This window comes from Phaethon aethereus (assembly GCF_964289735.1).
Source record: "Phaethon aethereus genome assembly, chromosome: 3".
NCBI classification, from domain to species: Eukaryota; Metazoa; Chordata; class Aves; order Phaethontiformes; family Phaethontidae; genus Phaethon; species Phaethon aethereus.
In genome coordinates this window covers 51742233-51757268 of record NC_138576.1, presented here as the reverse complement: position 1 = coordinate 51757268, position 15036 = coordinate 51742233, and the positions used below count along the sequence as shown (strand labels likewise).

Here is a 15036-nt window from a genome sequence, read left to right as displayed (position 1 = left end):
CAATGAAACCTTGAAAAAGATGGGATTTTTTCAAAGTGCAGGTTTTGTGTTCTAAGTTAGGTCTTTGGGAGGCAACCAGATTGGAACCAGGAGGAAGGAGTATTTGGCCACACTTTCTTTCCAGACTAGTGGTTTCAGAAGGTTTCCTTTGCTTCCCTGCTGTTTGACTAGGGAACTAATCTAGGATCTCTTCTCTCTCATTGTGCTATCTCCAATAACAGGGAGGTGGGATGCAAGGCTTATTCTTCTTGTGGTTTAAAGGAGACAACTGAGATGGGGAAGAACAGAAAAACATGAGAAAAAAGAAAGTCACTGTGTATATTTGCTCCATCTTTTCAGTCCCCAAGGCCCTGTACAGCTTGTTGCGTGTGCAAAACATACTCTGTTGTCCCCATGCTTGTGATCATACTGTTCCTCCTGTTTTTACCTAATATTGCCATCATTAGACAGCAAAGTGTGGGAAGCAAGACCTGTTGCTAAGGAGCCAGACAAGATAAACAAACCAAAGAAATTGTTTTCCTGAAGGCCTTAGCTGAGAGTTGTGTGGCCTCATGACATCTAGTTTTGTAGTGGCTGATCTTAACGCTTTATTTTCCTGACACTGTTAGGTACCCTCCCATCTCTCAATACAACTTCCAGCAGTACCTCAGCATAATAGAAAAAGATGTAGTGGCATTCTGCTCTTCTGGCTACCTTAGATCATGTCAAATATGCAGCAGAGTCTTAATATGTCCTTGCTGCGAAGGCAGCTGGCTTTGGTCATCAGTCTAAGCTCAGACAGTGAGTATGTGCTATGCCCAGTGCCACAGAGGCACTGACTATTCTTATTTATTTTTTACTGCACTGAAGGTTCCTTCAGAGACTTTGCTTATGCTTACTCTGTACAAAGCTGCTTAAGCTTCACCTGTGTGTAACCAAGCTGCGGATGGGTTTTATGATAAAACCTAAATACAGTACTACACTAAAAAAATAATCCAGGGCTGAACTGAATGCTTGAACTTGAAAGATGCATGTGTATTATCTCATGGTACCGCAGTTGTAAATTTTCCAACCTCTCTTCACTGATTTCCTGAAAGTTTGAATGCAGCTGTACTTAGTGCTGTAGCTGCAGTTGGAGCATGTTCAGATAGAGTTGATTTGCAATGTCTGAAGAACAAAATCATCGTACTTTCTGAGTGTTTTTTATCTGTGATTTAGAGTATTAAATGTATTGTGGTCATGGCCAGTTCATAGAGGCAGAGTTAAGGATGAAATGCTGTAGTTGCGTGAATCTCTATTTCCAGATGTTTGAGTATAACTGAGCCCAATATACTTGTTCTCAGGAGGTAGCCTTAACACTGTTTCATCTAAGTTTTGGGGCAGCTGATTACTCTGCCAGAGAGGCGCGTCGTTAATCTATGCAGGTTCCTACATAATTATCTTCTGCTCCTGCACTTGTGGATCCAGAAACTGCACAGATTGTAGTTTTGACATTTTTAGGTAGAAACTGGCCCTAGTGTTCCAATTTCATGAACATACTGGTTCTCTGGCATGCCAAGCCTTGCACCCATCTGTTAAAGGGCATTTTGCCCGCTTGCCAGTTAGCTTGCCAGATTCTCACAGGCATAAACTTTAAATTCCACCCAATAAGAGGGAGGAAAATGACACTCCTGCACAGTTGTCCTTTGTATAAAAAAGCAGTGGCACTTTGGGGTCAGGAGCTTTACTTCCAAAGAGTTTACTCCTATAGATTCCTTTGAGCATTAAATCAATGAAAGTCACTTGTTCTGGTATTTTTTTTTTCCCCCCTTGGCTGTTATTTTTACCAGTTTTTGTGAAAATCCAGTTGACAGTTTTGATCTTTATTCTAAAAGAAAAAATACATTCCTTGCCATTGAGAGTGATGGAAACATGCACAATGTGTAGTAAGTCAGCACAGTGTTTTGGTAACATAAAAAATAATGTATTGATACAAATGCAGATCCTTTTTTTTCTATGGTCAGAGTCCTTATAGGCCCAAAATGACGAGTAGCCAATTCTGTAATGGATCTAGCTTCTGTAGTTTTTGTTCATCTGTACTTTTTATACTGTTTATCCTTCTATTCCTAGAGGCCCCTTGGCTAGAAATTAAACACTTTGACTGCATAAGATGATTCTATCTTACAGCTGTCAAGCAGATTGACAATATATTTATTGTTGAAACTTACAGATAAAATAACTTATGCCTTGTAATCACATGGGATGGTTTTTCGTACAGAAAATCACTTGGAATAGTTGTAAAAAGGAATTCTTACAATTCTACAAATTCTGGTCTTAAATAGTAGATGAATAGATTTTTGTTCTGTTCTCAGTGCCTGTTCTAAATATGCGTGTTGTGGTTTAGCCCCAGCCGGCAACCAAGCCCCACGCAGCCGCTCGCTCACTCCCCCACAGTGGGACAGGGGAGAGAATCAGAAGGGTAAAAGTGAGAAAACTCATGGGTTGAGATCAAGATGGTTCAATAGGGAAAGCAAAATCCGCACACACAAACAAAGCAAAACAAGGAATCCATTCACCACTCCCCATGGGCAGGCAGGTGTTCAGCCATCTCCAGGGAAGCAGGGCTGCATCACGCGTAACGGTTACTTGGGCAGACAGACACCATCACTCCAAACGTCCCTCCACCCCTTCCTTCTTCTTCGTCCCAACTTTATATACGGAGCATGACGTTATATGGTATGGAATATCCCTTTGGCCAGCCTGGGTCAGCTGTCCTGGCTGTGTCCCCTCCCAGCTCCCCGTGCACCCCCAGCCTGCTCGCTGGCTGGCCAGCGTGAGGAGCTGGACTGTCCTTGGCTGCTCAGCAACAACTCAAAACATCAGCACGTTATCAACGCTTTCTCATCCCAAATCCAAAACACAGCCTTATACTGGCTTCTATGACGAAAATTAACTCTATCCCAGCTGAAACCAGGACAACACAAAGGAATGCTGTTGCTTTACTGTGATGCATTTGTTTTTGCTTTTACACACTGTAAAATGGGCATTAATATATTCAGTTAATTCTACATTCCTTTGCTCTGGGACTCAACAGCACTAATCAGGGCGTTTTGGTTGCTGGTGTGAGTGCCTTGCTGTTGTAAATCTGTAGTTTGTTAATTTAATATTTCAGTGAGACGGTGACAATTATTACTAGCATAACAATTAGTCACTTCAAAAGAGAAAAGAAGTTAATTTAGCTTTTGTAACTTTTAAACCTGCATTATTTAAATTTCAGATCACCAAATATTGGCTTCTGAAGTGTTTAAAAAAACAAAAACAACAACACTAAAACTACTGAACTTTTGACTCTTTCAGTAGAGATAAAGATTCTTCAAATGCTACATATTAACAGCATTTGCTTCCCACCTGTGGAATTTGGAAGGGTCTCAGTGGTAGTGTTAAAGTCAACTGTATCCTTTCATTCAGTCCTTCTAATATTGTTAGATTAAAAAAGAAACAAAACAACCACTTCCATGCGGCACTGAAGCAACTACCTGATTGTTGTTGGTGTAAATATATAAAAATTGTCCTCAAGTTTTGGAGCTTGACTTCTAACTGTTGTAAGATGCACTGTTTAGGGCTCCAGTCTGTTATAAATATGATCAGTTACCAGACCATTGGGGTGGGTAAAAGTAGTTTTGGAACACAGTTCAGCAGTCTAACACTTGGGTTGTTTAAAAGGTGTGGGTTTTTCCCCCTTTTTCCCCTAGGGGTAAGATTATGCTGTTACAACTTTTACCTGTCTATTAAGAGACTTCTTCATAAACACGAAGAAGACTTCCCTTCTTCCCCCTGCCCCCTTCTCACTTTCTTAAGAAAAGACTTAAGGAGGTGAAGTAACAGAAACTTGCTTTGCAGTGCTAAACTAACTTCTTTGCAATAGAAAGATTTTGGCTTCTGTTAAAACAAAGTGGATGTAGCTTAAAATGTGTGCCAGAGGGTTAACCGAAAAGGAATGGTGGTTAAACAAAGAACAGTTGATGCTGAAGAACTATAGTCTTTCCCATTTGAGAGTGGTTGTCTGCTGCTGAACTGTACCACACTCTTAAAAACCTGACTCCAACTGAGGGATAAACTATTATTTTTTTTTATAGCGTTGCTGCCTTTTTATGAAGGACTGCACTCATTTAACTTCATTTAGTTTAGGAACTCTGCTTTAGTGCCTGCAGTGGCAAGACCTTTGAGACCTGTAGGTATTTTGAAAGCTGTGTGTGATAGGCAGCAGTTGTTGGGTGTTGATATTTCCTTTAGACATATCAATATTGGCTGTGGTTCATGCTTCCTTGAAGTAAAATCTCTGTATGTTCAAATTCCAATTTTCAGCACATTCCCATTTTTTGGAGGGCAAGAGAAGAGGGGCAATGCATACTTTCCTGAAAAAAATTGTTTACTGGGAAGAGTACTATATCTGCCTCTTGGCATGCCTTGCTTTATATGCTGGCCTTCTTATCCAGGCTGGATTTCTGTTGAAGGACCTAAGGTAGTATTGTATTGCATGAAGTTGCTGGTTAGTCCTCAGTGGACACAATTCTTCAGAATGGTTCTGTGTCTCACATGGTAGCTTCGGGTGAATATACAGAATGAAGCCTTTGGAGACCAACAGATACTTGGATAATCTGTTTGCTTTCAGAGTGCAGTATATATACTGTGTGTATATATATGCACTATGTATTTTATTTGTACACATCCAAGAGTTAAAAAAATAAACAAACAAACAAGAAAACCACCCCAAACAAACCACCTTGTTTCTATCTGTATTATAAGGACTAGTGAACCATAATTACCTGTTATAAAGTGTAGGGGCATCATTTCATATGACTTCAATAATCCTGTTGGTGTGGTTTTTTTTCTTTTATGAAAGGAAAAACAAGAATGGTGGTGGCTATATATTGCAGATCGGAAGGAGCAGATGCTAATATGCATGCCATATCACGTTTGTACACTAAAAGATAAAGAAGAGGTAAAGTACTTGGAAGAGTTTTCTTTTGGGGTGTTACAGAACTGTACTAAAGTGTCTTATGGTATTCACATACATTTAGATTTTAATGTTTTCATATTTATCTCACGAGGGAAAACAAATTTTACTCTCCTGATAAAAGTAGAGAGGAGCCTTCTAACTGTGAAAATTGATGATGGAGAAGGAAAAAATAATTTAAGAAGGCTTTCAAGTTTCTTTGCAGAATATGTTTTTTTCCCTGATATGAAAAGCTGATGAAAACCAGTATTCATACACAATGATCATTCTTAAAGAAAGTTATTCAAATGTGTGAGAAATACTGAGTGTTCTTTTTCTGTAGAGCAGAGGCTGTGACAAATTAATTAGCCTCGGCTCATATGAACATTTCTGAGACTGTAACCTTTGGCTGTGTTCTTTGCTTTTCTGAAAAAGGGAGATTTGATGTATTTTGTTATTTCGAACTAGATTTTGTATCCAATTTCGAGTAACAGTAGAGTTAAGTTAATACTTTCAGGAGACTAGATGTTTTAACCTGTTTTGGTTTTTGAGATTTAGGAAGCATGCCACAGGGTGAAATTGTGTATTTAATGTAGAGTTACTTGGTCTAATTCAGCAAATGTGACTCGATTATTCATCTTTCATGGAAGGTATTGTGCTCAGGTATTCTGTCTCTCTTCTGCAGGTATTTTATTATGTAGAGATTTTCAAATAAGTGTCACTTCTAAGAAATGGAAACTTTTTAAGGGAAAAAAAAGTCTTTAATACTATTTATGACTCATTAGCATACTCAGGTATTTGTTCTAATGTGTCACTCAAAAGCAGTAAGAACTCATGGCATGAATTCTGTTTTGTAGGTGGAACTGAAGTTCCCAGCACCAGGCAAGCCTGGAAACTATCAGTACACAGTTTATTTAAGATCGGATTCATATATGGGATTGGACCAGATTAAACCATTGAAGGTGATGTTTACTTGTGTTACATATTTGTATTCTATCGAAAGCTACTTCATATGGCTATTAAAACTCCCAAAGTCTTGTTATCTTTAAGAATTCAAGCTGTCCTACTTTTAAACCAGTGGCAAGGAGTGACTTACAGGTGGTTTCTTCCTGATGCCAGTAGAGGCAATTTTATGATAGATTAAATGGAACTAAAGTTTGTGATGCTTTCTTGTGCCTGTGTATTTTAAAACATGTTTTCTCTCACTTACTCAATTTCTGCAGTATGGTTGGCTCTGGCTTTACACCTTGAGGTCTGCCATGCCGTTTTCCTGCCCTTAGTCCTAGACACATCTAGTTAATGAGAAAAATCTGGCATGCCTTATTTCTGGAAGCAGTTGCTGGTTTTGTTTTGGGGTTTATGTGGTGGATCTTTTTTTTTGTTGTTATTGTTTGTTTTTTAAAGTACTAATTCTGTGTGGTGTCATTTGTTTTTGGTGTGTATACACAAATTGGTGTGTATTGTCTGTAACCCTTTTTTTTCTCCCCCTTTTCTTTGTTTTTCTTTATCAAATTACAGCTGGAAGTTCATGAAGCAAAACCAGTGCCAGAAAATCATCCACAATGGGATACAGCAATAGAAGGTGATGAGGACCAGGAAGACAGTGAGGGCTTTGAAGACAGTTTTGAGGAGGAAGAGGAAGAGGAGGAAGATGATGATTAAACAATGCTATTGATTGACTAGAATATCTGCACACACTGCAAACTCTTGGTCTGTCTGTGGAACTGTACAATAACCAAGAAACACAGTACGGAAGCTTTGAGAAGGCTGAGTTTAATTTTTCTTTACCAATTAAGAGTGCATTATGTAACTTCTCAGTGGAGGTGAAACAAATCTGTTGCCATTGATACACCTTGGAATATGCTTATGGCTCATTATAGCCTTCAAGTGCAGGATGGTGCATTTGTTTCAATTGAAAATAAAAGCTTTTTTATTATAAATGTCTGAAAGTGTGGGCTATGTATTGTCTGATCAGTTTAGGGTCCAATTTAAATAAAAGGTACTATTAGCTAGGAGCAAACTTTAAATCAATTTTTCTGCATTAGGAATTTATTTTAGAAAACATTTTGGTATATTTGATGTTACAAATCTCTGTTGATTGCACCAACATCTGCTCAACTTTCAAACTTGATTGGTTCTGTGGGATTCATTAAATATTTTGCCGTGATACTGCTCACGTCATTCATAGCTTTAAAAATCTGTTTTACTTAACTTGGTCATTATAAATTGGCATCATATCGATTGCCACTTTCCATGTATTCCGGAGGGCTGCTTTTTTAGGACTGTTGCCTTTGTATGCCCAAGATTATAATGGAAATCATAAACTTTCTTGACTCTACAATAGGATACTTATTAATGGCTTAAAACATTTTTAAGCCTTTATTTCATCAGATCAGCAGAAGATCTGAGTCTTTTGATAAACAAAATCTCTGAAAGCAATTTTGGGACCACGTGTTGTGTAAGTTAGTGGCTTTTGTGTAATACCTTTATAAAGGTACATGCTGAAAGCCGAAGTATATTCTTAACTCTGAATTTACCTGACACTGTTGGAAACATTTTAAGGGTAAAATACAACATGCAAAGAGGGCATGTTTTGTATCAATTTTGAATTCCCATCAATAAACTGGACAATTTGATGGCTGTTTGCATTTGTAATAGTGTGCATCTCTTTGAATTTTTTTTACCTCAGTTTCCTGCAGGGGTGTAAACAAGACAGTGATTCTATCCCTACTCCTGTTTTAAAAAAAACAAACAAGTCTAGACAACAAATTCAGGGAGGAGAGAGACCTGAGAAAAGCCATAGATGGATTCTTCCTTCCTTTTCTTCCTCTCAATAAAACAAATGAAAGTGATTAATTAGAAGTTGTATTTCTGTATTTCAGAAACACATTGGTGTGTTCTGCAAGTAGGAACAGATGTATTTCTGTTCCTATGTATGGAACTATGAAAATGCAGTGCTGTAAAACATGACAAATTGTCGTGCAGGAAAATTTCCATCCTATGAAAATTGCCCAAAGCCAGAACAGGTGCACACTAATTTCTGACCTTGTTTATTAGAAAGGGTTGTCACTTTAAATGCAAATTTACATTGTTATAGTCTTTGTAGTTGCAGTAGTTGCAAATAAAATTTGAAAATATTCTAAGTGAGATCATGGTATCTTTCAAAGTACATCTGAAGTGCATATTGTGCAGGAAAAACTTGTAAAGCATAAGCAGTGTCAGGTGTTCAAACTCAAGAGTGAAGACTAGGTTTAATTTAAGTGGCTTCTATACTTGGTGCCTTTTAACTCCAGTTTTTATTTGCAAAACACAGTAAGGAAATAATAAAAAAAGCACTAGTTGCATTCCATAAGCTTTCAAGCTGCATATTGCACCGATGAGAGAAATGCTTGAGGAAGAGACACCAGACTGATTATCAAGTAGGCAAAATGAATGCTCAACTTGCATCGTTCTGCCAGAATAATTCATAGTGAACTTCTGTGGTGGTTAAATGTTGGGACGTGATTACGGTTAGGAGAGATAACTGATAATGAGAGCGGGCAGGGTGGTTGGGGAGTGCTCTGACTACTGATCCCTAAATTTTACTATTAAAAGTCAAGGTACATGCTTGCAAGTTGTGAATGCATTGAAGTGATTTTAAAAAAAGAAGAAAGAATCATGTCCCTGCTCTGAACACTGAAGTATTTTCTTCTTTAAATATTGAAGCGACAGCTGGGATTACACTGAAGGTCTGCATACCAAGGCTAATTCTGTTGAGCTAAGAAAGGCTAAATCTAATACTTCTTCAAATGTCTGTCTCCTGTATAGTCAAGGTAAGTTAATAGAAGATATGAGGAAAAGAATTGCAGTGGTAGTGGAAATCTTCATAACGTGAAGAAAGCATGCCGATATCTTCTTTCCTAAAAATATCAGCTACATGGTTGTGCATCATTTTATAACACCTTCTGAGACGGACGCAAAAAAAGGGCCGAGGAGGTATTTGAGAGCTTCACACAGTTAAAAACAACGGCTGGAGATGCACCACTCTTCAATAATGCAGTAACACTCATAATTGTTGGTTGGTCTAGCAGGTAGTGTGTCCATTAATAACCATTTTTAAATAACAACTTGAATTATCATTCAAAGATTGACTAACTCTCTCTTGAATAACAGTTACCAGGGTGGGTGAAACTTCACAGGACAAGCAGTATTTTGTGCTTACTGTTGTATATGCCTACCTTTTTGATAGGGTTTAGGAATGAATTCAGCAAGTTGTACCCCAACTCTTCTGAAACTCTGGGCTAGTAACTGCAGAGTAAAAAAGGTTCTGGAAATAAAATTTGCTTTGGTGCTGTACCCCTGTGCAAAAGTGGCCCAAGCATAATTTGGAAGCATCTAGTATCGTTTCAGTGTGAATAGATTTGCTTCTGCCCTTCTGCTGTCACACTCCGTTTCGTAGCCTCTTGTTCTAGATCAGAATAGGCATGTGCACAGCCGGACCGTCCACCCAAGCAGAGATGCTGCAAATACCTTCAGGGCTTGCAGAAGCCGCTCCCAGGGGTGAAAAAGAATTGGACTTGGCAAGAGTAGGCAGGAGGGTGATGCAGCACAACTGGCCCTGCTCCTCCCAGCCCAGTGTTGTGGTCTAACCCCAGCTGGCAGCCAAGCCCCCCTGGTGGGACGGGGGAGAGAATCGGAAGGGTAAAAGTGAGAAAACTCCTGGGTTGAGATCAAGACGGTTCAATAGGGAAAGCAAAATCCGCACACACAAAGCAAAACAAAGAATCCATTCACCACTCCCCATGGGCAGGCAGGTGTTCAGCCATCTCCAGGGAAGCAGGGCTGCATCACGCGTAACGGTTACTTGGGAAGACAGACACCATCACTCCGACCGTCCCCCTTTCCTTCTTCCCCCCAGCTTTATACATTGGGCATGATGCCATACGGTATGGAATACCTCTTTGGCCAGCCTGGGTCAGCTGTCCTGGCCGTGTCCCCTCCCAGCTCCCCGTGCACCCCCAGCCTGCTCGCTGGCAGCCCAGCGTGAGGAGCTGGACTGTCCTTGGCTGCTCAGCAGCAACTCAAAACATCAGCACGTTATCAACGCTTTCTCATCCCAAATCCAAAACACAGCCTCATGCTGGCTTCTGTGAAGAAAATTAACTCTCTCCCAGTTGAAACCAGGACACCCAGCTTGCATATTGATACAGGGAGCCCTAACTTGCAATTAGTAGAAGGAAGCACCGTGAATCAGATTTAGGGCAGATAAACACTGCTTGTTGAAATATGGGATAAATTTGAAGTAGATATGTGTAGGTAAAAGGGACAAGTTATAAAAACGGGATTTTTTTTTGTTTGTGTAAAATGAAAAATGTTGCCAGTGGTTTATTCATATTAAAGGAAATGTCACATTTTTCTAGTCTGATGCTGGGTGACTAGAAGGCTACGCTGGTGCAAAAAACCTGATAAACCCTCTCCAAATCGCAAATATCTTGTGAGTGGGAAAACCCTTCAGCTGCAGCGGGAAGCGCGGGTGCTTAGCTCCAGGCCGTCCTCCAGCAGAGGGAGGCAGGGGCTTGGATTTCTTCAGGAAACCCTGGCATCGATCCGGGGGATCCCTGGTGCATTTTGAGCTCTTGGTTTGGTTTTGTTTTCCCCCTTTCTGGAGGGGGAAGGCAGCGATGGAGGTTTCTTTTCTCTATTTCTTTTGTTTTAAACAATCTCTACCGTTGGATGTGCATTCCCCCCATTTTTGTGTCTGTTTATCTGTGGGGTTTTCTCCCCGTCCAACTCCTTGCTGACTCTTAATTTAAAAACTGCTGAAGGAAGCCCATTTTACAATTGGAATTACCAAAATTATCATTGTTATTATTTAATTATTTGAAAATAAAAACCTGGCAGAGCTTCCTTTTGTAGCAAGAATCGGGGTGTTAATTTCAAGCCTTAAATGTTGCTTTGCATTAGTTTTTGGAGAAGTATTTGCGTAAGGTGGACATCGGGAAGGTCTCTCCAGTTCAGCTGTATTTTCAGCTCTGCCAAGTGAGATGCGTTAGGTCATTCTGCCATGAGGATGCCCGTACCTGGAAGAACTGATTTATGGGGTACCTGGGGTGTCCTGTGGGCATCTGCAGCGTGCCGCGGCCACTGGAGTTTTACATTCTGTGCAGAGACGCGTATAAAAATGCCCTGGGAGTTTTGCCTTTAAAATCTGGATTAGAGGTCGAGTGCGCGCTTAAGCTCATTTCCAGTCAGTAAGGTAAGCAGGTGCCTCGTTGGCTGTCCTACGTCGGGGCCTTGGCAAGTCAGGAACGAAACGGAAGAGAGAACATTGGGGAACTCTTGTTCCATATTGACCTCTAGACGGGATACCAAATGTGTACACACTGTACATGTGGGTGACGTTCACGGCTTGCACTTAATTTCTTTCATGACAATGTTTTGTTTTAAGATGCAATTTGAGCCCACACAGACACTATTTCTGCCAAAAATGTTTATATTTATCATTCAGTTAAATAACAGAACTGTTACCGGCAATGAAACCTATTAATAAATCTAATTAGCACAATTAGATTGTAAAGCTAATGATAATATTTTAAAGCCAACTTGTGTACACTCTACGTGGAAATGAATTTCAAATATGTGCTGAATCAGGAAGCATTTTCAACCTTTCGCTGTGTATAAGCCTTCTTATCTGCTCTAATATAAACAGGGAAGACATTACGATTACATTGTGCTGGTGGAATTTAACCACAGAATCACAGAATCACTAAGGTTGGAAAAGACCTTTAAGATCATCAAGTCCAACCATCAACTCAACACCACCGTGCCCACTAAACCGTGTCCTGAGGTGCCACGTCTACACATTTTTTGAACACTTCCAGTGATGGTGACTCCACCACCTCCCTGGGCAGCCTGTTCCAATGCTTGACCACTCTCTCAGTACAGAAATTTTTCCTAATATCTAGTCTAATCGCACAAATGAGACTGCATGGACCACCTTGAGCAATTGTTTTTAATTTGACCACCTTTATTTTAAAACAAGGTGTGTGCTTTCCTTTTTATGCAAGCAACATAGCTAGATGCTTCATGGCACAAAGCTGGAGGCATTCTGGGGAGAAAACCTAGAAAAGCTGGACATCTTGTGGGTAGCTCCTGCAGGGCAGTCCCCAAGCCAGGAGAGCCCTGATGCTGCGGGGGCATTCCTGGTCCCACACAAGCAAAGCACTCGGGCATTGCTTTTGGCTTTGCTTGGGCACGGTTATGAGATGTTCCAAAAGCCAGGCTGGTATGAGGCCACCTTTAATTTAAGGTGGCTGAAGATGAAAAGCTGTCCTTGCTGTGAAAGGTTTTCTGGCTTTTAGGCATGACTTTCCACCACTGGAGTTTTTCACGTGTATGCCTCAGGGACAGCATCTTTTGTAGCCTTAATACCCCGTACCATTATGCCCTATCAACCCACCCTGCTCTCTCTGATGGATACACACCCCAAACGTGCGCGGGGACCAGCATGAGGCCATACTCACCAATATGCCGGGCTGATGTTTCCCGCAGCTGGGAAATGGGATATCAGTGGCAGCGGGGACTTTGCCTTCATACCGCCAAGCATCCGAACTGAGATGCCCGGATTTATTTGCGTGCCATCCTCCCACCAAGGAGACCCTTCAGGAGAGCGGGAGCTGTGGGAAGCCGGTGGTGTATTGCTTATTGGGCGTTTTATTTTTCCATTCCTGGCACACAACCCTTTTTCCGTGCCCAGATCACAGCTATGGAATTTGTGCTTCCTAATGTATGCATGTGCAGTAAATTAAACTCAAATTGAATGACCAATTTCCTTACAGCTGAAGCTCCATTAATTACTATGTGTAAATCACGTTAGCTGAGATTAGGTTATAATGGCTGTAAAATGTATGCTGTCCATGACAGGGTGGTGATATGTGGAGGCCCAGGTGACAATCACTTCGGCCGCTTGCCATGCGCGGCTGAAACGCGGTAGCTCTTTCTTCACTTTGCACCGGGCATTCGGTCTGTCCGCGCCGCCCAGCCGTGCGGGCCCCTCCAAGCCAACGCAGACGCAGGGGCCTGTTCCTCTCTTGTCCTCTCTCGCTCCCGCGTACAGCGCGCCGGGGCAGCTTCCCGTCGCCAGGCCGTTTGAGCAACCTCATTTACGTCGTTAGCTTCTCTTAAACGCCACGCGGCAGACGGCACTGCTGCCTACAGGTACTTCTTCCTTCAGCTGTGAGGATTTACTCTTCGCAGTTAACTTCCTCACATAAGGTTTTATCTTGACTCTATCTTTTTACGGTTCCCTCCTGACGTAGATTTGTTAGGTGTGTTTGATTTCTTTTTTTTTTTTCCCCCCTCCTTCATGGCAATCAGGGCTGAATAGTTCATTCAGCTGAGGAAAAGCTGCCCCATCATGTTTTACATTCAAATTCGCGTTTAATATACGGCGTGTACGCTAAAAGTTACTGGGGATTTAAAATACGGAGACTTCTACGTGCAGGCTCTTGGTTTCTTGGCAGAAACCGCCTTTAAAACGCCTGTCCCACCCCTCAGCAAGCTTATAAGACGCAGAGGCCATCAGGCAGGGCAGCTGGGGCTCCAGTGGCCCATGTCACCTGCTGTCCCCCGCCCTCTGCCCCCCGGAGACCCTCTGCCCCTGGGTCCCAGCGTGGGGGTCGGGCTGTTTTGGACGAACAAAGAACCTCTTCTCCCGTCGGCGTTTCCGCCTGGTAGAAGTCAGGACGATGGCCCCCCACCCCGCGAAGAGCTGCCGCCTTCGGAAAGAGGGTGTTGGGGGGGTGGCTGAGTGCTGCTGCTCCTCGGCGGTGACTTTGTCCCCGCTGCGGGGACACCAGAGCCGGCTCTGCCGGGCACACAGCAGCAGGCAGGGTGCTGCATCGAGCCCTTCGGAAGCAAGGAGACAAGCCAAGCACTAAGAGCGGGAGAGGGTTGGGCGGCGAGGCCAGGGAGACCGTCTGCACGGGCTCAAGGGGCTTAGAAGAGAAATAGCCGACTTGGGTTGTCCAGCCCGCCGCCTCCTCGCAGCACCAATGCCGAAGCCAGCCCTGCCTGGCGTGTCTCCAACCTTTTCCTCCAAAGGGCCGTTGGCGGAGGTGCCTGGAGCGGTGCCCGCGGGGCGTCAGCGGGCAGCAGCGGCGGGTCAGCGCGCGCCGCCCGGCCAGCCCTGCCCGGCGCCGCGGCTTCCGCGCTCGCTGCTAAAAGCCAATTAAAACAAAAAATGGAGCGATATTGTTCAAAACCCGGTGTCTTTTAGAAGGGAAGCAGGGCCCTCTGGGTCAAATGTGAGCCGGGGAGAGTCTCGGGAATGATAGCAATTAATCACCACGCTGCTTTGAATCTTTATGTAAGTGCTCGGTGTTAAATATTACAAGGGCACCAATGTGGAGGCTGACACCGGCTTTTGTGATCCAGGTCTCTGTAGACGCGAGGTTGTAGGCTAGGCAATAATAAAATAATTCAGCTTGTTAGACGCAGGCACGGCTTTTTGGTATGCACAGCATGCCAGCCTCAAAAATGTTGGAAGTGTCAAAATAGCACGGGAGGGAAAACGTAAGGAAAACCCTCAAATCAAGCCTTTTCTTTTAAAAATATCACCACTAAAATTACTTAAGTTTTATTATAAGCACAATATAATTTCTGAAGTTTAGCATGTGAGCAATTATTCACCTAGCTCAGATAACGATCGGGAAGTGTCTTTTGGTTCCGGATTTTTTTGTTTTCCTTTTTTCTGTTGGCAGCTATTCCACAGCTGGGAAGAAAATTTGTCCCATCTCTGGCATAGAGCAGAGGCCACTTGCAAAGTTTACACCTCCTTTGCTAGGTCAGCTAATTGCTTGCCTGTGACAGGATTGACAAGTCATTAAAGGGTCACACGTGGATGAAGGACAACAAGTCCTTCAAGTTTCACGTGACTTTGGGGTACTTTGGGGCTAAGCTATACCAAAGTACTTCCCCCACCACCAGTAAAATAAAGTCCAGATACAGATCATCCTCAGAAGCTAAACGCCTGTCCCACGTGCCCATCCTTCAGGTTTTTGGGAAGTGGAGCGCCGCATTTACGTTCTTAAATCCACGCTCAT

The 15036-nt window shown here is 42.4% G+C and overlaps 1 protein-coding gene across 1 annotated transcript in view; it reads left to right on the top strand.

The window, feature by feature from the left end:
- The window catches only part of SEC63 (SEC63 homolog, protein translocation regulator), a 64130-nt gene extending 57276 nt beyond the window's left edge, over positions 1–6854 (top strand). Inside the window, exons 19-21 of the mRNA XM_081997878.1 lie at positions 4862–4960; positions 5812–5916; positions 6473–6854. Of these exons, the coding sequence (XP_081854004.1) occupies positions 4862–4960; positions 5812–5916; positions 6473–6616 (348 nt within the window). The 3' untranslated portion in view covers positions 6617–6854. The remainder of the gene's footprint in view (positions 1–4861; positions 4961–5811; positions 5917–6472) is intronic.
- Positions 6855–15036: the final 8182 nt, after the last annotated feature.